The following is a 24941-nucleotide window of genomic DNA, read 5'->3' as shown; positions in this document are numbered from 1 at the left end:
CGGGTCTCTCAGCTAGTATTATATAATATACCCACTCAGTCACCCACCCACCCACTCAGTCAAGTGTCACCCATCCACCCAGTCACCCACACACTCAGTCAACTCAGTCACCCACCTAGCTGTCAAGGGGGGGGGAGCCTAACCCTGTCGTACACCCCCCCAAAATTACATCCCGGGCAACGCCGGTCTCTCAGCTAGTATTATATAATATACACACACAGACACACACACACACACACACACATACACACTCACAGGTTCCCCAGTGACACACAAACACACAGACCACTTCAAAGTAACACACACACACTGACAGCTACCAAGTGACACACACACACACACAGTGATACCCACCTCCCAAGCGCGCTTGCTGTCTCCTCTGTCAGGACAGCAAAAAGCTCCTGGTAGAGCGAGCGGCAGCAAGCGAGAGCGAGCAGCAGCACCTAAGCGCTTACTATGTCCCAGGCCTTAGGATATATACGATTCTGCTTACTTGTATTATTGTGTGGTTATGTCTGTCACGGGAGACCAGGACTAATACCAGGGATCAATAACGCCAGACAGAACACGGGAGACCAGGACGAATACCAGGGATCAATAACGCCAGACAGAACACGGGAGACCAGGACGAATACCAGGGATCAATAACGCCAGACAGAACACGGGAGACCAGGACGAATACCAGGGATCAATAACGCCAGACAGAACACGGGAGACCAGGACGAATACCAGGGATCAATAACGCCAGACAGAACACGAGAGTTTATAACATTAATTTATTGGAAAAGTATATCCACAACTATACAAAACACACAAACATCACACATACCCAACTGGGGAAACTGGGGGATACCCTGCACACCCTGCACTGGGGGATACCCTGCATACCCTGCACTGGGGGATACCCTGCATACCCTGCACTGGGGGATACCCTGCATACCCTGCACTGGGGGATACCCTGCATACCCTGCACTGGGGGATACCCTGCATACCCTGCACTGGGGGATACCCTGCACTGGGGGATACCCTGCACTGGGGGATACCCTGCATACCCTGCACTGGGGGATACCCTGCACTGGGGGATACCCTGCACACCCTGCACTGGGGGATACCCTGCACTGGGGGATACCCTGCATACCCTGCACTGGGGGATACCCTGCATACCCTGCACTGGGGGATACCCTGCACTGGGGGATACCTTGCACACCCTGCACTGGGGGATACCCTGCACTGGGGGATACCCTGCATACCCTGTACTGGGGGATACCCTGCATACCCTGCACTGGGGGATACCCTGCACTGGGGGATACCCTGCATACCCTGCACTGGGGGATACCCTGCATACCCTGCACTGGGGGATACCCTGCATACCCTGCACTGGGGGACACCCTGCATACCCTGCACTGGGGGATACCCTGCACACCCTGCACTGGGGGACACCCTGCATACCCTGCACTGGGGGATACCCTGCATAACCTGCACTGGGGGATACCCTGCACTGGGGGATACCCTGCATACCCTGCACTGGGTGACACCCTGCATACCCTGCACTGGGGGATACCCTGCATACCCTGCACTGGGGGATAGCCTGCATACCCTGCACTGGGGGACACCCTGCATACCCTGCACTGGGGGATACCCTGCACTGGGGGATACCCTGCATACCCTGCACTGGGGGATACCCTGCATACCCTGCACTGGGGGATACCCTGCATACCCTGCACTGGGGGACACCCTGCCTACCCTGCACTGGGGGATACCCTGCATACCCTGCACTGGGGGACACCCTGCATACCCTGCACTGGGGGATACCCTGCATACCCTGCACTGGGGGACACCTTGCATACCCTGCACTGGGGGACACCCTGCACACCCTACACTGGGGGATACCCTGCACACCCTGCACTGGGGGACACCCTGCACACCCTGCACTGGGGGATACCCTGCACACCCTGCACTGGGGGATACCCTGCACACCCTGCACTGGGGGATACCCTGCATACCCTGCACTGGGGGATACCCTGCACACCCTGCACTGGGGGACACCCTGCCTACCCTGCACTGGGGGACACCCTGCCTACCCTGCACTGGGGGATACCCTGCATACCCTGCACACCCTGCACTGGGGGATACCCTGCACTGGGGGATACCCTGCACACCCTGCACTGGGGGACACCCTGCCTACCCTGCACTGGGGGATACCCTGCATACCCTGCACTGGGGGACACCCTGCATACCCTGCACTGGGGGACACCCTGCATACCCTGCACTGGGGGATACCCTGCACACCCTGCACTGGGGGATACCCTGCACACCCTGCACTGGGGGATACCCTGCACACCCTGCACTGGGGGATACCCTGCACACCCTGCACTGGGGGATACCCTGCACACCCTGCACTGGGGGACACCCTGCCTACCCTGCACTGGGGGATACACTGCATACCCTGCACTGGGGGATACCCTGCACACCCTGCACTGGGGGACACCCTGCCTACCCTGCACTGGGGGATACCCTGCACACCCTGCACTGGGGGATACCCTGCATACCCTGCACTGGGGATACCCTGCATACCCTGCACTGGGGGATACCCTGCATACCCTGCATACCCTGCACTGGGGGATACCCTGCATACCCTGCACTGGGGGATACCCTGCATACCCTGCACTGGGGGACACCCTGCATACCCTGCATACCCTGCACTGGGGGATACCCTGCATACCCTGCACTGGGTGATACCCTGCATACCCTGCACTGGGGGATACCCTGCACTGGGGGATACCCTGCATACCCTGCACTGGGGGATACCCTGCATACCCTGCACTGGGGGTTACCCTGCATACCCTGCACTGGGGGATACCCTGCATACCCTGCACTGGGGGACACCCTGCATACCCTGCACTGGGGAATACCCTGCACACCCTGCACTGGGGGACACCCTGCACTGGGGGACACCCTGCATACCCTGCACTGGGGGATACCCTGCATACCCTGCACTGGGGGATACCCTGCATACCCTGCACTGGGGGATACCCTGCACTGGGGGACACCCTGCATACCCTGCACTGGGGGATACCCTGCATACCCTGCACTGGGGGATACCCTGCATACCCTGCACTGGGGGATACCCTGCATACCCTGCACTGGGGGATACCCTGCATACCCTGCACTGGGGGATACCCTGCATACCCTGCACTGGGGGATACCCTGCACTGGGGGATACCCTGCATACCCTGCACTGGGGGATACCCTGCATACCCTGCACTGGGGGATACCCTGCATACCCTGCACTGGGGGATACCCTGCATACCCTGCACTGGGGGACACCCTGCACACCCTGCACTGGGGGATACCCTGCATACCCTGCATACCCTGCACTGGGGGATACCCTGCACACCCTGCACTGGGGGACACCCTGCACTGGGGGATACCCTGCACTGGGGGATACCCTGCACACCCTGCACTGGGGGATACCCTGCATACCCTGCACTGGGGGATACCCTGCATACCCTGCACTGGGGGATACCCTGCATACCCTGCACTGGGGGATACCCTGCATACCCTGCACTGGGGGATACCCTGCACACCCTGCACTGGGGGATACCCTGCATACCCTGCACTGGGGGACACCCTGCATACCCTGCACTGGGGGATACCCTGCATACCCTGCACTGGGGGATACCCTGCATACCCTGCACTGGGGGATACCCTGCACTGGGGGATACCCTGCATACCCTGCACTGGGGGATACCCTGCACTGGGGGATACCATGCATACCCTGCACTGGGGGATACCCTGCATTGGGGGACACCCTGCATACCCTGCACTGGGGGACACCCTGCACACCCTGCACTGGGGGATACCCTGCATACCCTGCACTGGGGGATACCCTGCATACCCTGCACTGGGGGATACCCTGCACTGGGGGACACCCTGCATACCCTGCACTGGGGGATACCCTGCATACCCTGCACTGGGGTATACCCTGCCTACCCTGCACTGGGGGATACCCTGCATACCCTGCACTGGGGGACACCCTGCATACCCTGCACTGGGGGATACCCTGCATACCCTGCACTGGGGGATACCCTGCACACCCTGCACTGGGGGACACCCTGCATACCCTGCACTGGGGGATACCCTGCATACCCTGCACTGGGGGACACCCTGCATACCCTGCACACCCTGCACTGGGGGATACCCTGCATACCCTGCACTGGGGGACACCCTGCATACCCTGCACTGGGGGATACCCTGCATACCCTGCACTGGGGGATACCCTGCATACCCTGCATTGGGGGATACCCTGCACTGGGGGATACCCTGCATACCCTGCACTGGGGGATACCCTGCACTGGGGGATACCCTGCATACCCTGCACTGGGGGATACCCTGCACTGGGGGATACCCTGCATACCCTGCACTGGGGGATACCCTGCATACCCTGCACTGGGGGATACCCTGCACTGGGGGATACCCTGCATACCCTGCACTGGGGGACACCCTGCATACCCTGAACTGGGGGATACCCTGCATACCCTGCACTGGGGGATACCCTGCATACCCTGCACTGGGGGATACCCTGCATACCCTGCACTGGGGGAAACCCTGCATACTCTGCACTGGGGGTACCCTGCATACCCTGCACTGGGGGATACCCTGCACACCCTGCACTGGGGGATACCCTGCACTGGGGGATACCCTGCATACCCTGCACTGGGGGACACCCTGCACTGGGGGATACCCTGCATACCCTGCACTGGGGGATACCCTGCACTGGGGGATACCCTGCACTGGGGGATACCCTGCACTGGGGGATACCCTGCATACCTAGTTGCAGGAACTGTCTTGCAGAGATTTCCCCTGTTCTCTCTTCTTGCCTAGTGCATACAGGACTGTTTTTCAGACCTGAGACCAGCACTGGAGTGAGTGGACACTGCAGTTTCTCACAGTCACAGCCACACCTTTGTAACTCTCTGCAGGCTCTGTCTGCTAGGGGTCTCCTTCCCAGTCTGCTAGGGGTCTCCCTCCCTGTCTGCTAGGGCTCTCCTTCCCTGTCTGCTAGGGGTCTCCCTCCCTGTCGGCTAGGGGTCTCCTTCCTCACCTTTTTATACACTGAAAACATAATAATGCAACACTCAGGGCCAGGAGCTGCCTACATGCCCAGGCCCTGATTGGTGGATAGGAAGGAGCTGCCTACATGCCCAGGCCCTGATTGGTGGGTAGGAAGGAGCTGCCTACATGCCCAGGCCCTGATTGGTGGATAGGAAGGAGCTGCCTACATGCCCAGGCCCTGATTGGTGGGTAGGAAGGAGCTGCCTACATGCCCAGGCCCTGATTGGTGGGTAGGAAGGTGCTGCCTACATGCCCAGGCCCTGATTGGTGGGTAGGAAGGAGCTGCCTACATGCCCAGGCCCTGATTGGTGGGTAGGAAGGTGCTGCCTACATGCCCAGGCCCTGATTGGTGGATAGGAAGGAGCTGCCTACATGCCCATGCCCTAATTGGTGGGTAGGAAGGAGCTGCCTACCTGCCCAGGCCCTGATTGGTGGGTAGGAAAATGCTCCCTACATGTCCAGGCCCTGATTGGTGGATAGGAAGGAGCTGCCTACATGCCCAGGCCCTGATTGGTGGGTAGGAAGGAGCTGCCTACATGCCCAGGCCCTGATTGGTGGATAGGAAGGAGCTGCCTACATGCCCAGGCCCTGATTGGTGGGTAGGAAGGAGCTGCCTACCTGCCCAGGCCCTGATTGGTGGGTAGGAAAATGCTCCCTACATGCCCAGGCCCTGATTGGTGGGTAGGAAGGTGCTGCCTACATGCCCAGGCCCTAATTGGTGGGTAGGAAGGTGCTGCCTACATGCCCAGGCCCTGATTGGTGGGTAGGAAGGTGCTGCCTACCTGCCCAGGCCCTGATTGGTGGGTAGGAAGGTGCTGCCTACATGCCCAGGCCCTGATTGGTGGGTAGGAAGGTGCTGCCTACATGCCCAGGCCCTGATTGGTGGGTAGAACTGCAACATAACATCTTAATATATAAATCTGAAGTTTGTGGGGTTGTAGATGTGGCCAATCAGATTAGTCCGTGGGTCTGCCCGCCCACCTGCGACTCTCATTGGCCAAGAGGTAAGCTCCACTGTGACACACACACAGACACACAGACATTGGTCCCTGTGTACGCCCCCACCCGACTCTCATTGGCCAAAAGGTACAGTGACATCACTGACACACACCTACTTGACTGTCACACTCTGACACTGACACACCATACCCCCAGAGAACCTCTGCGGAGTCCAAGGTAACTTTCATCCATCTCACACTGTCACCCCTGTGTACACACACACTCACTATCACCCCTGTGTACACACACACACACACACACACACACACACACACGCACCCCTGTGTACACACACACACTCACACCTGAGACCATGCTTCACACACACTCACACCTGAGACCATGCTTCACACACACTCACTGTCACCCCTGTTCACTCCCGTGTACACACACACACCTGAGACCAATAAAAACGGAAAATAAGCCTTCTTCACCCAAAAAATACGGAAAATATGCCACCTAATAAAAACGCCTTCAGCTCCGCACACACGCCCGCACGGACCGCACACACACCTGCCCGACACTCCCTGCACACACGCCCGCACTGACCGCACACACCCCTGCCCGACACTCCCTGCACACACGCCTGCCCGGACCGCACACACGCCTGCCCGGACCGCACACACGCCTGCCCGACACGCCTGCCCGACACGCCTGCCCGACACTCCCTGTACCCGCGCACACACCACACTCCCTGTAGCCTCCCTGTAGCCGCGCACATTTTACTGTAGCCTTGCACGCCATAGCCTGCACCCGGCCGAAACTCCCTGTGCCACACACGGCCGCACAACACTCCCTGTAGCTGCGACCGCCACACCAAAAATCCATAATCGCATTCACAATGTAAAACACCATTACACAAAATGTCCGCATTCAACTGCCTTTCCCCCTTCGCACTCTGAATTGGCATTACAAAATGGCCACCAGTCTAGCCACGTTCACCTACGCAGTGTTAATTTACATTAAGATTATAAAATGGCCGCCAGCCTATGGCTTACATTCGCATTGGGCCTTCATGATTGCCTTCACGTTCAATACATCTACAGCTTTAACACTTACGGCGCCGCACGGGACTGCGGGGGGACGGGGCCTGCGCCCGAGAAAGGCGCTGCACGGGACTGCGGGGGGGGTTTGGGGCGGGGCCTGCGCCCGAGAAAGGCGCCGCACGGGACTGCGGAGGGGGGGGGGGCGGGTCCTGCACCCGAGAAAGGCGCCGCACGGGACTGCGGGGGGGGGGGGGGCGGGGCCTGCGCCCGAGAAAAACGCCGCACGGGACTGCGTGGGGGGGAGGGGGAGGCGGGGCCTGCGCCCGAGAAAGGCGCTGCACGGGACTGAGACCTGTGTGTGTGTGTGTCACTATTTGTGTGTGTGTGTGTGTGTGTGTATGATCTCACTGTTTGTGTGTGTGTGTGTGTCTCACTGTTTGTAAGTGTGTGTATGTGTGTCTCTCACTGTTTGTGTGTGTGTTACATTGTGTGTGTGACACTGTGTGTGTGTGTGTGACACTGTGTGTGTGTGTGATACTGTGTGTGTATGTGACACTGTGCCCCCCCCTAATGTCCACTGTCCCCACCCCCCTTCTGTCCACTGTACCCCCCCCCGTCCACTGTCCCCCCCTCTCCTGTCCACTGTCCCCCCCCCTCCTGTCCACTGTCCCCACCCCCCCTCCTGTCCACTGTACCCACCCCCCCTCCTGTCCACTGTCCCCATCCCCCCACTCCTGTCCACTGTCCCCACCCCCCCCTCCTGTCCACTGTCCCCACCCCCCCTCCTGTCCACTGTCCCCACCCCCCCTCCTGTCCACTGTCCCCACCCCCCCTCCTGTCCACTGTCCCCCCTCCTGTCCACTGTCCCTCCCTCTGGGGGGGGGGGGGGAACGGAGAAAGAGTGGGAGCACATAAATAAGGGGAGAGGAGGGATCGGGATATTTAATTCACGGGCAACGCCGGGTATATCAGCTAGTTTACACTATAACAAGGATACAAGGAAAGGGCACAGACCAAGAGCAACAATTCTCCTGCAAACATATTAACCCCTGATTCCTGAGGTGCTGGAACCAAGCAAAGACATACATATATACATAACATATAATACAATACCTATGTATTACTGACAGGTAGGGGTAATGGCAGACTTAACCTTTATTAACAGCAGCCAAATTTACCCCTACCGTCACAATATCATATTCACAAAAATATATATGTACACCTAGCATGTCCGGAAGAAATCGTGTGCCTGCCCTGTTTGTGACTGCAGTTAGATGATGAAGGCTTTACTCTGGGTCCGTCTTGCCATAGTGTTTCTATGTGGGTATTAGAAGGCCTTGGTTTTGCTATTAGAAGCAAGGGGAAAATTAATAGATTGCAATGTGCAGAAATCGATGTGCAAATCTGAGATTGTCAGCTTGATGCTGTGGGATTACAGGCAATCATTGGGATTTGAATTGTAATAAACCCAATAGATGTAAGGTCACATCCATAATACTGTTCAAACATTAAAGGAATGTTCTGTTACTTTAGAGATACTTTGTGTTTACGTGTCAGTTACTTTAGAGATACTTTGTGTTTACGTGTCAGTTACAGCAGCGGCAGCTTTTATTCTTACAAATCACCGGCTTTTACCTGGCATGTTCCTGGAATGCCACGCTGTTCACCTGGAGCATGCCGCGCTCCTTTTGCCTTCCCAGCCAGGTGCATGCCCGGCTGACGCGCAGTTGATGTGTTAATTGATAATGGTTCAGGATTTACTAGGCTGCAATGCTTCGTGTGTCCGCCAGATGGCATAAATTCATGAATTGTAATGCAGTATATATATATATATATATATATATATATATATATATATATATTTTTTTTTTATATATATATATATATATATATATATATATATATATATATATATATATATACTGTATAACAACAACCCCTTTAACCCCTAACATACAGTACTGTATATGCACATCAATGATACTATAGGCCGGCGGGGGCGAGATGTGTTTGCAGCAGAGAGAGAACCGCTGCTCTCTCTGCGCAAACATCGGCACATTAAAAATTATTTAAAATACATTTTTATTCATAGTGTAGATGTGCAGGGGGTCTCCGGAGCTGAACCGCGTTGGTTTCAGGTCCGGGGACCCTCTGCTCCCCGAGATACAGGCCCCTTTATGAGGTGCTGGTATCCCTCTGCATTTAAAGGTCCCGATCACGTGACCGCGGCATGTAAACAAAGCAGAGGGATACCGGCACCCCCTAAAGGGGCCTGTATCTCGGGGAGCTATCCAAGAAGAGTCAAACCCACACAAGCCCGGGGGGTCCCCCGAACCTAAAACCAAAACGTTTCTGCTCCGGAGACCCTCTGCACATGTACAATATAAATAAAACACATATATAAATAAACACTCGTTCCTTACCTTAGCGGCTATGTGCTATGGTAATGAAGCAGCATTTCTGTATTTTAATAATATTGTACAGTGAGCAGGGGGTTCCCTGAGCCAGAAATTAATGCTTAGGGGACCCCCTTCTCCTGCACAATATTATTAAAATACAGAAATCCTGCTTCATTACCATAGCTGATTGCCGCTAAGGCAATGAAGGGGTTAACCCACCGTGCCTGCTTTATTGTGGGTAGCGGGGGTGGGTGAAGGGGGTATTTGGCCCTTGGTGTGAGTTTAGGACTTGCGGGGGGGTTGCGGGTGCACTTAACCCCTTCACGGCCGTAGCAATTAATACCGCTACGGTCATGAAGGGGTTAACCCCTCCCGCTACACCCCCGCAAGCCCTAAACAACCACCGTTGGGGCTAATACCCCCTTCACCCACCCCCGCTACCCACAAATATAAAAACTCACACTCAGCAGCCGCCCAAAAAATAAATAAATAAATCTAAATAAATAAATAAATTTAAAATACATTTTTATTCATAGTGTAGATGTGCAGGGGGTCTCCGGAGCTGAACCGCGTTGGTTTCAGGTCCGGGGACCCCCTGCTCCCCGAGATACAGGCCCCTTTATGAGGTTCCGGTATCCCTCTGCATTTAAAGGTCCCGATCACGTGACCGCGGCATGTAAACCAAGCAGAGGGATACCGGCACCCCCTAAAGGGGCCTGTATCTCGTGGAGCAGGGGGTCCCCAGACCTAAAACCAAAGCGGTTCAGCTCCGGAGACACTCTGCACATCTACACTATGCATAAAAATGTATTTTAAATGTATTTATTTCTATTCATGTATTTATTTATTTATTTAGATTTATTTATTAATTGTGCTGCTGCTGTGTGTGAATTTTTTTTATTGTGGGTAGTGGGGGTGGGTGAAGGGGGTATTAGCCCCAACGGTGGTTGTTTAGGGCTTGCGGGGGCGTAGCGGGTGCACTTAACCCCTTCACGACCGTAGCGGTATTAACTGCTATAGTCGTGAAGGGGTTAAGTGCACCCGCAACCCCCCCGCAAGTCCTAAACTCACACCAAGGGCCAAACACCCCCTTCACCCACCCCCGCTACCCACAATAAAAAAAATTCACGCACAGCAGCCCCACAATTAATAAATACATCTAAATAAATAAATATATATATATATATATATATATATATATATATATATATATATATATATATATATATATATATATATGATACGAACCAATCCAAAGACCAGTAAAGAGACAGCAGACCGCTCGGGGTTAATCCAAAAGTCTATATTCACAACATGAAATACACGTAAGCCAACGTTTCGGTCCCACAGAGAGACCTTCCTCAGGGCCGTGCAACCCACAAGTGTAAGTGACCAAACATATATACCCTCACCCATAGTGCAATGCAAACAAAGGGAACCAATCACCAACAAGCAATCAGACATAATATGCAACATAGCTGTGCTCCATGCCCCCTCCCCTATTACCTGAATATCTAATTGATTCATCATGACATCAGAGTAAACACTTAAACTATTAGGAGAGAGACACCCTGAGACACTGGTCCCAGAGTCTACTGCCCGTGCGGGGGAACGTTGCGCGCCGCGCATGCGCAGTGGGCCAAAACACATTGTCTGCCGGGACGCCAGCAAGGAGAGTGCGCCGCGCATCACAGCTGTGCCACCCCCTTTCGCAATTCGTGGACTTCTATCTACAGCCACTGGTGGCTGGAATGGGTTCATACATCGAGGACACCACGGACTTCATTGAGCAGCTCAGTCATCTTTCCGTCAACACAGCAGAATGTATTCTTGCTAAAATAAATATTTTAAATATTGAGTAAATATTGGCCCAAGCAGCACACGTGGTTTTTTTTTTCAATTTCCCCCGTTCGCGCTCAAATTTCCCCCGTTCGCGCTCAAATTTCCCCCTTTCGCGCCCATTTAAAATAAATAAATAAATAAATAAGTAATCTCCCTCCCTGATTGGAGGAAGAGGGCTGGCTGGCAGCTCTGGGTCCCCTCAGGTCCCCGGATGTAGGCTGGGAGGGGGGTCCCCGGATGTAGGCTGGGGGGGTCCCCGGATGTAGGCTGGGAGGGGGGGTCCCCGGATGTAGGCTGGGGGGGGGTCCCCGGATGTAGGCTGGGAGGGGGGTCCCCAGATGTAGGCTGGGGGGGTGTCCCCGGATGTAGGCTGGGAGGGGGGGTCCCCGGGTGTAGGCTGGGGGGGGGTCCCCATGGCTACTGCTGCCCAGGGCTGGAAGACAAGGTAGGCGCTTCCCCTCCGTCCCACGCTCCTTTTGGCACCCGCGGGGGCAGGGTAATAGGAGCGGGGAAGAAGGGAAGCAGCCTGGCGGGAGGTAGAGGGAAGGGGGTGTGCGTGCGCACGCGCTGGAAGAGGGGGGGGGGGTTGGCAATGTTCCCGGCCACGTTTCCCATCGGGGAGGTTGGTGTGGCCCGTGCGGCTGTTCCTAGCATGGCTGCCTGACCCCCCTCCTGGCTGCAGCCTGGGCGCACGCGCGGCTTGCCACGTTTCCCATCGGGGAGGTTGGTGGCCGTGCGCCTGTCCGGCTGTCCCCCCGCTGGTCCCCGATCCTTCCGCTAGCCCCCTGATCCTTGCGCTGGCCCCCCCATCCTCGCGCTGACCCCCCCCATCCTCGCGCTGACCCCCCCCATCCTCTCGCTGGCCCCCCGATCCTCCCGCTGGCCCCCCGATCCTCCCGCTGGCCCCCCGATCCTCGCGCTGACCCCCCGATCCTCCCGCTGGCCCCCCCATCCTCCCGCTGGCCCCCCCATCCTCCCGCTGGCCCCCCATCCTCCCGCAACTCCTGGCCGATCCCCTGGCATGTGGAGCAGCATGTGGAGGACAAGCAGGCCCTGGAGGAACAGGTAGGTTCCCTCCCTTCCAATGAATACCAACCCAGTGTCTGAGTGTGTGTCTGAGTGTCTGTGAGTGTGAGTGAGTGTGTGTGTGAGTGTTTGTGTGTGGGTGTCTGTGAGTGTGGGTGAGTGTGAGTGTGGGTGTCTGTGAGTGTGGGTGTGAGTGTGTGTCTGTGTCTGTGAGTGGGTGTGTCTGTGTGTGTCTGTGAGTGTGTGTGTGTGTGTGTGTCTGTCTGTCTGTCTGTCTGTGTGTCTGTCTGTGTGTGTATCTGTGTGTGAGTGTATGTGTCTGTGAGTGTATGTGTCTGTGAGTGTTTGTGTGAGTGTGTGTGTCTGTGTGTGTCTGTGAGTGTATGTGTCTGTGAGTGTTTGTGTGAGTGAGTGTTTGTGTGAGTGAGTGTTTGTGTGAGTGAGTGTCTGTGTGAGTGAGTGTCTGTTTGAGTGAGAGTTTGTGTCTGTGAGTGTTTCTGTGAGTGTTTGTGTGTGTTTGAGTCTGTGAGTGTTTGTGTGTGTTTGAGTCTGTGAGTGTGTCTGTGAGTGTATGTGTCTGTGAGTGTATGTGTCTGTGAGTGTATGTGTCTGAGTGTTTGTGTCTGTGAGTGTTTGAGTGAGTGTGTGTGTCTGTGAGTGTTTGTGTGTCTGTGAGTGTTTGTGTGTGTCTGTGAGTGTGTGTCACCCTCTCCCGGTGTCAACCTCTCCCGGTGTCACCCTCTCCCGGTGTCACCCTCTCCCTGTGTCACCCTCTCCCTGTGTCACCCTCTCCATGTGTCACCCTCTCCCTCTCGCCCTCACCCTCTCCCTGTCGTCCTCACCCTTTCCCTGTCGCCCTCTCCCTGTGTCACCCTCTCCCTGTCGCCCTCACCCTCTCCCTGTCGCCCTTACCCTGCCGCCCTCTCTCTGCCGCGGGTTGGGGGTGGGACTAGGTGGCGAGTAGATTTTTTTGTTGGGCTAGTAGATTTTTGGGTGATTTGTCGAACACTGTATATATATATATATATATATATATATATATATATATATATATATATATATATATATATATTATACAGTATATATATAACAACAATCCCTATACATACATATATATATATATATATATATATATATATATATATATATATATATATATATATATATATATATATATATATATATATATATATATATATATATTGTGACAGAAACCAGGGGTTGGTAATAAACTCCATATACAGGGCTCCCAGGATACTGAACAGTTTCTGTCCTGTCTAAGCTGAACAGGGCAGCCTCGTGGTACAGGCACTCCATTCCACAGTTTGTCTGCTGCCTGTTTTCTGTCACCTGTCATGCTGATTAGAGTTCAGGTATATAAGACCTGTTTCCTGTTTCCTCTGGGCCCCGCCCAAGAGCCTGGAAGGCTGCTGAACTGCAGAGGGGTGAGAAAGCCTCTTTCCCAAATCGCTTCATTCATTCTGTTAGTTTGTCTAAAGACTGCAAAGGTACTTATTTTGTTGGTGGAAGTGGACAAGCCACTTCCAACTCTGAGTCAGGGACATCTAAGTTTAAGTTATCGCTCAGACGAGCAGCTTTTTGTTTGGCTTTGTTTTCTGTTTAAACTGTGGCAGTCTCAGTGCCTGGGACTGAATAAACCAGGCATAGCCTGTTTAAAGGAACAGTACGTGACGTCTCATCATTTAACCTACCCTAAAAGACCGTGTTCTAACAGTCCCAGACAGACGGCGGAGCCCCGGAGTAAGCCGTTTGTCACATATGGTGGAGAATGCGGGCAGAACACTAAAAGGTCTGGGGGTTAAAGAACTTTAAAGAAAAAAAAAAAAAAAAAAAAAGGTTTTTTTTTTTTCTCTCTCTCCAAACAAGATGGAAGACGTGGTGAGTGCGCTGGTACGCAATGTCGCTGTCCAGAGAGACGCGAATGAAGCCCTGCAACAGGCGAATGCAAACCAGCAAGAGACAAACCGCTTGCTGAAAGAGGAGCAACAGCGGTTCGCTCAGGGCTTACAGCAGGAACTCGAGATCCTGAGGGAGACTATCAGTAACCTTCCACTGGCAGCGGCAGCCCCAGTTCCGAAAATGACCAGGGCAAGCCACTACCTTCAGAAGATGGGACCCTCGGATGATGTGGAAGCCTATCTTCTCACGTTTGAACGCACGGCACAGAGAGAGGGATGGCCAGAAGCTGAGTGGGCGGGTCTAATCGCACCCTTCCTAAGCGGCGAACCCCAGAAGGCTTACTTTGATCTAGAGCCAGCCGAAGCTAACGTCTATGCAAAATTGAAGTTCGAGATCCTCGCCCGCCTCGGCGTAACCACGGCTGTTCGCGCCCAAAGGTTTCACGCATGGTCCTTCACGATGGATAAAGCCACCCGAAGCCAGATGTATGACCTCATCCACCTCGCCCGGAAGTGGCTACAACCCGAGATCAACTCAGCAAGCCACATCGTGGAACGGTTGGTCATGGACCAGTTCTTGAGGAAACTTCCCTCTGCCTTACGCCATTGGGTCAGTCGGAGTGACCCCCCCAATGCGGATGAGCTTGTGGCCCTCGTAGAAAGGTACAATGCAGCAGGAGAGCACCCGCAACCCACAGTCGTGGAGCAACCCCACTCCCCGAGGTTCCAGGACTCTTCCAGAGACGGTAAAAGGGTACCGGGGTTAAGGGGAGCTGAAGAGCGGCGACCACTTCACGCAGCACCAGCAACAGTGGTTCGCACACTAAGGGCAATAGCCAACATGGGGAGCCGGGAAAAGGCTCTAAGTGGGACACAGACTATGTACCTAAATGTGTAAATTGTCATGAGAGGGGCCACACAGCAAAAATCTGCCCACTAAATGATGAGCCCATGCAATGCAACAGCGTGGAACCTTATTCGCTGTTGTCCCAATGTATGGGCCCTAGCCCAGAGGACCCCTTGAATAACCATCTGTGGGCATTTGTAAAGGTTAATGGTAAGAGGGTTCGGGCACTTCTTGACTCTGGGAGTATGGTCACACTAGTGTCCGAATACCTATTGCCCATTAAGAAGACACAGGTAAACAGTTCACAAAGAGTGGCAATTTGTTGTATACATGGGGATAATCATGAATATTCCACTGTTGATGTTTTTTTTTAAACAGAATTTGGTTCTTTAGATTTCAAGGTGGGTGTTGTACCCAAACTGGCACATGATGTGTTAATAGGGACCGACTTTCCCCATTTTCTAAAAATGTGGTCCCCAGCTCAGAATAGCGCCCAGAGTTCAATAGCAGACCATAACGAAGTGTTAGAAGAAACAAATCCTTTCCCTTTTTCAGAAATGGAGGTTGACGAGGGCCCAAATAAGAAAGGGGAAAAGGAGGAGTGCTGTGAAATTCCCTTCCCCATCACTACTTTGGTAGGGAATACCCCAAATCAAGATGTTGATCAGGCACTTACCACCCCAGTACAGGATAAGACCCTCGCTGACCTAGAGGTCAGTCCTGGGAGTTTTAAGAAGGCCCAGTGGGAGGACCCCACATTAGCGGTAGCAAGGGGAAATATACGGGACCAGAATAGTACTCATGGCCAACCAGATAGGTCACTTGCTTACCCCTACTTCGAGGTAGAGAACGACCTAGTATATCGGGTTGATAAAAGAAAATCAGTTACAACTAAACAATTGTTGGTACCACGGACATTCCGTAACGTAGTATTACACCTCGCACATAGTCATCCATTGGGGGGACACCTAGGGGTGGAAAAGACAAAAGAAAAGGTTCTCCGAAGCTTTTATTGGCCTGGGGTTCTGGCAGAAATTACAAACTATTGTTCCTCATGCCCAGAATGTCAGATCACCGCCCCGTTCAAAGCATACCGCAGCCCATTGGTACCCCTTCCCATAATAGAGGTACCATTTGACCGGATTGCTATGGATCTAGTAGGACCCCTAATAAAGTCTGCTAGGGGACATCAGCATATATTGGTAATATTAGATTATGCTACCCGATATCCGGAGGCAGTTCCCCTACGTAGCACCTCTGCTAAAAACATAGCAAAAGAGTTAGTACTTCTGTTTTCCCGGGTCGGAATTCCTAAAGAGATCTTATCTGACCAGGGAACACCATTTATGTCCCAAGTAACAAAAGAGCTATGTAAACTCCTAAAAATCAAGCATCTCAGAACCTCAGTCTATCATCCACAAACAGATGGTTTAGTGGAAAGGTTCAATAAAACCTTAAAGAGCATGTTACGCCGGGCGGTCGATAAGGATGGGAAAAACTGGGACTGTTTGTTACCATACCTGTTATTTGCCATTAGGGAAGTTCCCCAGTCATCCACAGGCTTCTCCCCGTTTGAACTATTGTATGGCCGACATCCAAGGGGCTTACTGGATATAGCCAAAGAAACTTGGGAACACGAGGTTACCCCTTACAGAAGTGTAATAGAGCATGTTGCCCAAATGCAGGACCGCATTGCTGCAGTCCTACCCATAGTGAGGGAACACATGGAGAAAGCTCAAGAAGCACAAAGGAATACGTATAATAAGGGTGCTAGGGTCAGAATTTTTTTTCCAGGTGATAGGGTACTAGTTCTGGTTCCCACCGTGGAGAGTAAATTCCTTGCTAAATGGCATGGGCCATATGAGGTCTTGGAAAGAGTGGGAGAAGTAAATTATAGGGTAAGGCAGCCAGGTAGGAGGAAACCTGAGCAAATTTACCATATAAACCTACTCAAGCCCTGGAAAGATAGAGAGGTCTTGTTAACCCTAGTACCCCCAGGTCCGTCAGAGAATCAAGAAACTGACCCAGAGGTTAGCATAGCTGAAACACTGTCCGTGCATCAGAAACGAGAGGTCCAGAGTTTAGTGAGAAGGAACAAAGAAATCTTCTCTACACAGCCAGGTAAAACTAACGTAATTAAACATGACATAGTCTCTGAACCGGGGGTCCGAGTTAACCTTAAACCGTACCGAATCCCAGAGGCCAAGAGAGAGGCTATAAGTTTAGAGGTTAAAAAAATGCTAAAACTAGGCGTAATTGAGGAATCCCAAAGTGGGTGGAACAGCCCTATAGTTTTAGTCCCAAAGCCAGACGGTACAACAAGGTTTTGTAATGACTACCGGAAACTAAACGCGGTGTCAAAATTTGATACTTATCCTATGCCCAGGGTGGATGAACTTGTAGAGAGACTGGGCAAAGCCCGATATCTCACAACCCTAGACCTAACAAAAGGGTACTGGCAGGTTCCCCTCACAGAAAGGGCAAAAGAAAAAACAGCCTTCTCAACCCCAGACGGCCTCTTTCAATATAAGGTGCTGCCTTTTGGCTTACATGGAGCTCCCGCCACATTCCAAAGAATGATGGATAAAATTTTAAAACCACATGTTCGGTACGCTGCCGCCTACCTGGATGATGTGGTAATCCATAGTGAAGATTGGCAGTCCCACCTTCCAAAGGTCCAAGCTGTGCTCGACGCAGTTCGGTCTGCTGGACTAACTGCTAACCCCGCTAAATGCACTATTGGTCTGGAGGAGGCCAAGTATCTGGGGTATTCTATTGGTAGAGGGTTACTCAAACCACAAACACTCAAAGTAGAGGCGATACAAAATTGGCCAAGGCCAGTCACAAAAAAACAAGTAAGGACCTTTTTGGGGTTAATTGGCTACTATAGGAGGTTTATTCCCAATTTTGCAACTAAGGCAACCCCACTAACCGACCTCACAAAAGCAAGAGGACCGCTAATGGTAAAGTGGTCCCCCGAAGCCGAACAGGCCTTTAGAAGCCTGAAAGAAGCTCTCTGTGCCCAACCAGTGTTGGTCACACCTGACTTCTCCAAAGAGTTCGTAGTCCAAACCGACGCATCTGAGGTAGGGCTGGGGGCGGTACTCTCCCAGGAGTCTCAAGGGGAGGAGCACCCCATCCTTTATTTAAGTAGGAAACTAAATCCCCAGGAGAAAAATTACTCCATAGTCGAGAAAGAGTGTCTCGCAATAAAGTGGGCTGTAGAGACACTCAAGTATTATCTGTTGGGGAGAAAGTTCCGATTGGTCACAGATCATGCACCCCTTACCTGGATGTGTCAAAATAGGGAGAAGAACGCTAGGGTGACCAGGTGGTTCCTAAGCCTACAGCCCTTTAAATTTTCTGTGGAACACAGGTCGGGGCACAAACATGGCAATGCCGACGGGTTGTCAAGGATGCACTCCCTAATATCCATGGTCGCTCACCCCTCGAGGTCTGAGCTGGGGGGGAGGATATGTGACAGAAACCAGGGGTTGGTAATAAACTCCATATACAGGGCTCCCAGGATACTGAACAGTTTCTGTCCTGTCTAAGCTGAACAGGGCAGCCTCGTGGTACAGGCACTCCATTCCACAGTTTGTCTGCTGCCTGTTTTCTGTCACCTGTCATGCTGATTAGAGTTCAGGTATATAAGACCTGTTTCCTGTTTCCTCTGGGCCCCGCCCAAGAGCCTGGAAGGCTGCTGAACTGCAGAGGGGTGAGAAAGCCTCTTTCCCAAATCGCTTCATTCATTCTGTTAGTTTGTCTAAAGACTGCAAAGGTACTTATTTTGTTGGTGGAAGTGGACAAGCCACTTCCAACTCTGAGTCAGGGACATCTAAGTTTAAGTTATCGCTCAGACGAGCAGCTTTTTGTTTGGCTTTGTTTTCTGTTTAAACTGTGGCAGTCTCAGTGCCTGGGACTGAATAAACCAGGCATAGCCTGTTTAAAGGAACAGTACGTGACGTCTCATCATTTAACCTACCCTAAAAGACCGTGTTCTAACAGTCCCGGACAGACGGCGGAGCCCCGGAGTAAGCCGTTTGTCACAATATATATATATACTGTATATATGTATATACAGTATACACACACATGATGAACCAATATACAAATAAATGTAGAAGGGTTATCAAAACCATACTGTCCTACAAATAACACTTCTCCATACAGACACACTACATTACAATGAATTTCCTTTAATAATCCTAACTGATCTTACAATCTAAATCATCAAATGCCAATGAAAAACCTCACATTCCAATCAATACATTGCATTTACATTGTATAAATGATGCATAAAATCTATGCACCATATACATTCTGCAAATGAATGTGAACAATATCATTGCAAGCTAAATACAAATACTGTACTCCAAACAAGTCAACTATTTTAACCAATCAAGTAAACAAAAATCAATATATAAGTACCAACCAGAAAACAAAATTTAAAACCAAAGCTAACCCTTACAATACCAAGGATTACATCTATCTAATTGTAAAAAAAACATTATACTGTACACACATTGAAGCATTGCAATAAACAACATACATCCCCTGTATCTCCCTGCCTTGAGTGTAATCTGTGTAAAGCCCCCTCCCCCCTAATGTTTCTGTTAAATCTCCCTGCCTTGAGTGTAATCTGTTTAAAGCCCCCTCCCCCCTAATGTTTCTGTTAAATCTCCCTGCCTTGAGTGTAATCTGTATAAAGCCCCCTCCCCCTATTGTGTATGTTAAATCTCCCTGCCTGTGTTGCTGTGAGTGCAGTGTATGTAAATGTGGGGAGGGGGGGGGGGACCCGATGTGCATACTGTGAGGTCTAACCACCCTCACCCACTACCCACATACCATTACCCCCCCCCATCCTGGCCATGGCCCCTACGCTTCTGCAAAACAGACACAAAAATTAAACAATCCAAAGTAATGTCCCCATACCCCTTAATCACCATAGTGGTTATTAACCGCTACAGTCATTAAGGGGTTAACCCACCCTCACCCACCACTCGGGATGCCTACATACCCTCCCACACTACCCCCCCCCCCGTGAGGCCTAACCACCCTCACCCAGTACCCACAAGGGAGGCCTACCCACATACCGTTGGGGAAACACCCCCCCCCACCCCCAGTACCCACAATAAAAACAACACAGTGACCCACAATAAACATCATTCTATTTATTAAATACATTACCCACCCCCTGTGCCCCCCCATAAATACATTATTTATTCTTTTACAAACAGTGTTCATAACGCAGCCCCACGCGAGTCCCCGGTGGGCTGGCGGGGCACGTGGACAGACCTACAGGGTACCAGCAGCCCTTTTCAAACAGGTTCTGGAGGCCTGCTGGTGGATCACCCCAGCACCATGGCCCCCAGGTGGTCTCATTGGGACACCGTGGGCCACAATTGGGTCCCCACGGTAGGCCCAAGGATGTCTGGGAGCCCCGGGTCAGACCCACAGGTGTCTGCGGGGCCTCGGGTGGTTCCCACGGGGGTCTGGGGAACTCACGGGTGCTCACTACAGGTCCGTGATGCCCCCACAGAAGTGGGACCACACATCATCATCCCCGCACCTACGGGTCGGCGGTGCCCCCACAGAAGTGGGACCACACAGCTTCATCCCCGCAGACTACGGGTCGGCAGTGCCCCCACAGATGAGTTTAAAGTATTTTAAAATTAGATAGATGTAATTGTTGATATTGTATTGTGTGTTTGAGGGAGGTCAGGGCTAGCCTTGGTTTTAAAGTTTGTATTCCGGTTGGTACTTATATTTTTTTCACATGCTGAATTGTTCTGCTCGAGGCGTGAATTAGTTAATTGTTTCATTGTTCGGGATGGACTGTCAATTGTTTAGGGATGTAAATAATGATTGCTAATTGATTTTTGTTTACTTGATTGGTTAAAAAATAGTTGACTTGTTTGGGGTACAGTATTTGTATTTAGCTTGCAATGATATTGTTCACATTCATTTGTAGAATGTATATGGTGCATAGATTTTATGCATCATTTATACAATGTAAATGCAATGTATTGATTGGAATGTGAGGTGTTTCATTGGCATTTGATGATTTAGTTTGTAAGATCAGTTAGGATTATTAAAGGAAATTCATTGTAATGTAGTGTGTCTGTATGGAGAAGTGTTATTTGTAGGACAGTATGGTTTTGATAACCCTTCTACATTTATTTGTATATTGGTTCATCATGTGTGTGTATATACTGTATATATATATATATATACCGTATGTATATATATATATATATATATATATATATATATATATATATATGTATGTATATATATATGTATATATATATATGTATAGGGATTGTTGTTATATATATATATATACTGTATATATATATATACACACATACATACTGTATATATTTATTTATATTCATGTATTTATTTATTTAGATTTATTTATTAATTGTGGGGCTGCTGTGCGTGAATTTTTTTATTGTGGGTAGCGGGGGTGGGTGAAGGGGGTGTTTGGCCCTTGGTGTGAGTTTAGGACTTGCGGGGGGGTTGCGGGTGCACTTAACCCCTTCACGACCGTAGCAGTTAATACCGCTATGGTCGTGAAGGGGTTAAGTGCACCCGCTACCCTCCCGCAAGCCCTCATAAAGGGGCCTGTATCTCGGGGAGCAGGGGGTCCCCGGACCTAAAACCAACGCGGTTCAGCTCCGGAGACCCCCTGCACATCTAGCAGCATTTCTGTATTTTGAATAATATTGTGCAGGAGCAGGGGGTCCCCTGAGCATTAATTTCTGGCTCAGGGAACCCCCTGCTCACTGTACAATATTATTAAAAATACAGAAATGCTGCTTCATTACCATAGCACATAGCCGCTAAGGTAAGGAACGAGTGTTTATTTATATATGTTTTTTATTCATACTGTAGATGTGCAGAGGGTCTCCGGAGCAGAAACGTTTTGGTTTTAGGTCCGGGGACCCCCTGCTCCCCGAGATACAGGCCCCTTTAGGGGGTGCCGGTATCCCTCTGCTTTGTTTACAGGCCGCGGTCACGTGATCGGTACCTTTAAATGCAGAGGGATACCGGCACCTCATAAAGGGGCCTGTATCTCGGGGAGCAGGGGGTCCCCGGACCTGAAACCAACGCGGTTCAGCTCCGGAGACCCCCTGCACATCTACACTATGAATAAAAATGTATTTTAAATAATTTTAATAATAATTTAATGTGCCGATGTTTGCGCAGAGAGAGCAGCGGTTCTCTCTCTGCTGCAAACACATCTCGCCAGGGGACGGCCTATAGTATCATTGATGTGCATATACAGTACTGTATGTGTATGTTAGGGGTTATATGGGTTGTTGTTATACAGTATATACTATATATTACAATTCATGAATTTCTCGGCTTCAAAGACAACAGCTCGCAAACGCCCCTATGCGTTTTTACACGGCATTGCAGTATTGCAGCCAGCGGGAATAAAATGCTTAAATCACGGGCGCGATATAACGCAATACACCCCGGGAGAAAATGATACAAAACCGCACATCACCGGGATATTCCGAAATTCGCGGAGCTAGCCAAGTAAGAATAAAGTTGGTCGGTACTGTACTTTAGAGATACTTTGTGTTTACGTGTCAGTTACTTTAGAGATACTTTGTGTTTACGTGTCAGTTACTTTAGAGATACTTTGTGTTTACGTGTCAGTTTCTTGCCATGCCCTTATTGTGGGTATATTTGATCTCTGGGGTGATACTGACACACACTACACACATTTAGCACACTGGACAATAGCAATTATTAAGAGATATGACAGGTAAGCCTGGAACATTTGATAGATTTCAATGTATTCAGAACAATTTAACCATCTACAGAGAAAGGTGCCTCCTGATATTCTGATGTCAATCGTGTTGATTACTTTAAATTTACAAGCTGGCTAAAGCGACACTTTCATCCCAATATTACAGGGACAGCTCAGTCTGTTCTGCTTTTTAAATCATCCAACTTTCTTTCACCACGCAGACTGGTGAGAACCTTAAGAAGATAGGAAGAGGTCACTGTTTCCATGAGATACAGTACCTACCACCACTTCTCATCACCACATAATGACATTCAAACCAGCTGGGAAGGTCCTTCTCTGACCCTTTATTCTGTATTGATGTCTCTAGCTAGCAAAGACCTATGGGAACATCTTCACGGTTTGGCTGGGATGCGGCCCCCTCATTGTGCTGAATGGTTATGAAGCTGTGAGAGACGGTCTCATCGTAAACTCTGAGGAGTTTTCAGAACGCCCCACTATTCCTTTCTTCCACCGTTTTTTTAGAGGGAAAGGTAAGGTTGGTACTGAGCACAGTGTCCCCTTTTTTTTAGGGGGGGGGTGGTCTCTCTATGATTAGTTTGGGAGCGCTGTCTGAATGGTTGCAAAGTCTCAGCAAATACCTGTAGGTTTCTATGATCGTCAATGAACCCCTCAACCTTCTCTCGGTTGTCTTCCAGAATGGGTCATACATTTTTATTAGACATGTGGAATCCCAGAAGGACAGATCAGCACCGGCCCTATTTATAAAGATGATGAACTACACGGCAGAAATATAAGCAGTATAGGGGTTCATTTATTCTAATCTCCCATCTGAAACCAAGTGTGGTTAAACTGCATAAGATTCATCTATGAATGAAAATCCCAAAGCTTTGAACTGGTAAACCTGGGGTATGTTTTTGTACCAACATTACCCTTAATTTTACAGCTGGAAGCCTTTGATAAAAATATAGCTGCCAATCAAATATACTGTATTAAGGATGTATATACTTACATATATTTATCTTCTCTCATATTTATATTGAACTAGATGAAGATAAGCAAGAGCACCCAACTCCTCTTCCTGGATCATTATTGTTTTATTTTAATCTATTTTGCATATTTCTGGATATATTTGAGATTATATCGTACCTAGAGGTGGGCGAAACTGTCACAATCCGTTTCACAGAATTTCCCGACCGTTCCATTCAAATTCCGTTCCGCGGTGTAAAATCTCTCGATGGATTGTTCCAGTTTAATTCACCCAAAACCGTCATTAGATACAATCCGCTGGTGGATTTTACCAATCCGATCAGCGGATTTCTGATTCCACGGATTGTATTCTTAAAATCCACCAGTGGATTGCAGAATTCGTGGATTGGATTGTCAGTCATAAAAAAAAATCCAAAAAAAATGAATCCCCCTTTTTGAGATTAATCCGCGGTGATGTCAGCACAGGCTCCGCATTCTTCGTGCTCTTCTGTAATGAGAAACTCTCTCCGTGCTACAAGGAATCGTCATGTCCAGTGGACACACCTGGAAACAGCAGAGGCGCTTTGGGAACGAGACTCTGCGGAACCTCGGACTGGGAAAGAAAGATCTTGAATGGAGAATCCAGGCCGAAGTTCACATCCTGGTGGATATTTTCTCTTCAAAGAAAGGTGAATATTCAATTTAGCAAAGTGGCCGATTTGTGCATCAGTAAAAGGCGGAAATACAGTGGTAGATAAAAATAAACCTCACTTCAAAGGAACACAATGTATCATTAAATGTACATATGTATTAACTGAGAAGTTAGTGGGCTCACGCTGAGAAACGCAGTGATTACATTGCACACCAACTGTGGGGAACGGGGGTGGTGGGACATACATGGTAAGGCCTCTGCTTAAATAGAGATGCTTCAAATACCCCATCCAGTAGGGAGGACCAGCTGGCTTTTCCAAAATGATTCCCATACAGTCCTGTTTTTGAAATGCTTGAGAGATTGAAAAAGCTCAGTGGGTGGAGGGTTCACTGTGGCGATATGGGCAACGAGGCTCTTAT

The 24941-nt window shown here is 50.6% G+C and overlaps 1 protein-coding gene across 1 annotated transcript in view; it reads left to right on the top strand.

The window, feature by feature from the left end:
- LOC142465480 (cytochrome P450 2J2-like) overlaps positions 1-24941 on the top strand; it is a 56056-nt gene that overhangs the window by 9048 nt on the left and 22067 nt on the right. Inside the window, exons 4-5 of the mRNA XM_075569440.1 lie at positions 23272-23434; positions 24410-24559. Of these exons, the coding sequence (XP_075425555.1) occupies positions 23272-23434; positions 24410-24559 (313 nt within the window). The remainder of the gene's footprint in view (positions 1-23271; positions 23435-24409; positions 24560-24941) is intronic.

The sequence above is a fragment of the Ascaphus truei genome, chromosome 14 (assembly GCF_040206685.1).
Source record: "Ascaphus truei isolate aAscTru1 chromosome 14, aAscTru1.hap1, whole genome shotgun sequence".
NCBI classification, from domain to species: Eukaryota; Metazoa; Chordata; class Amphibia; order Anura; family Ascaphidae; genus Ascaphus; species Ascaphus truei.
Note: the sequence above shows the minus strand (reverse complement) of the source record. Positions and strands in the feature narration are given on the sequence as shown.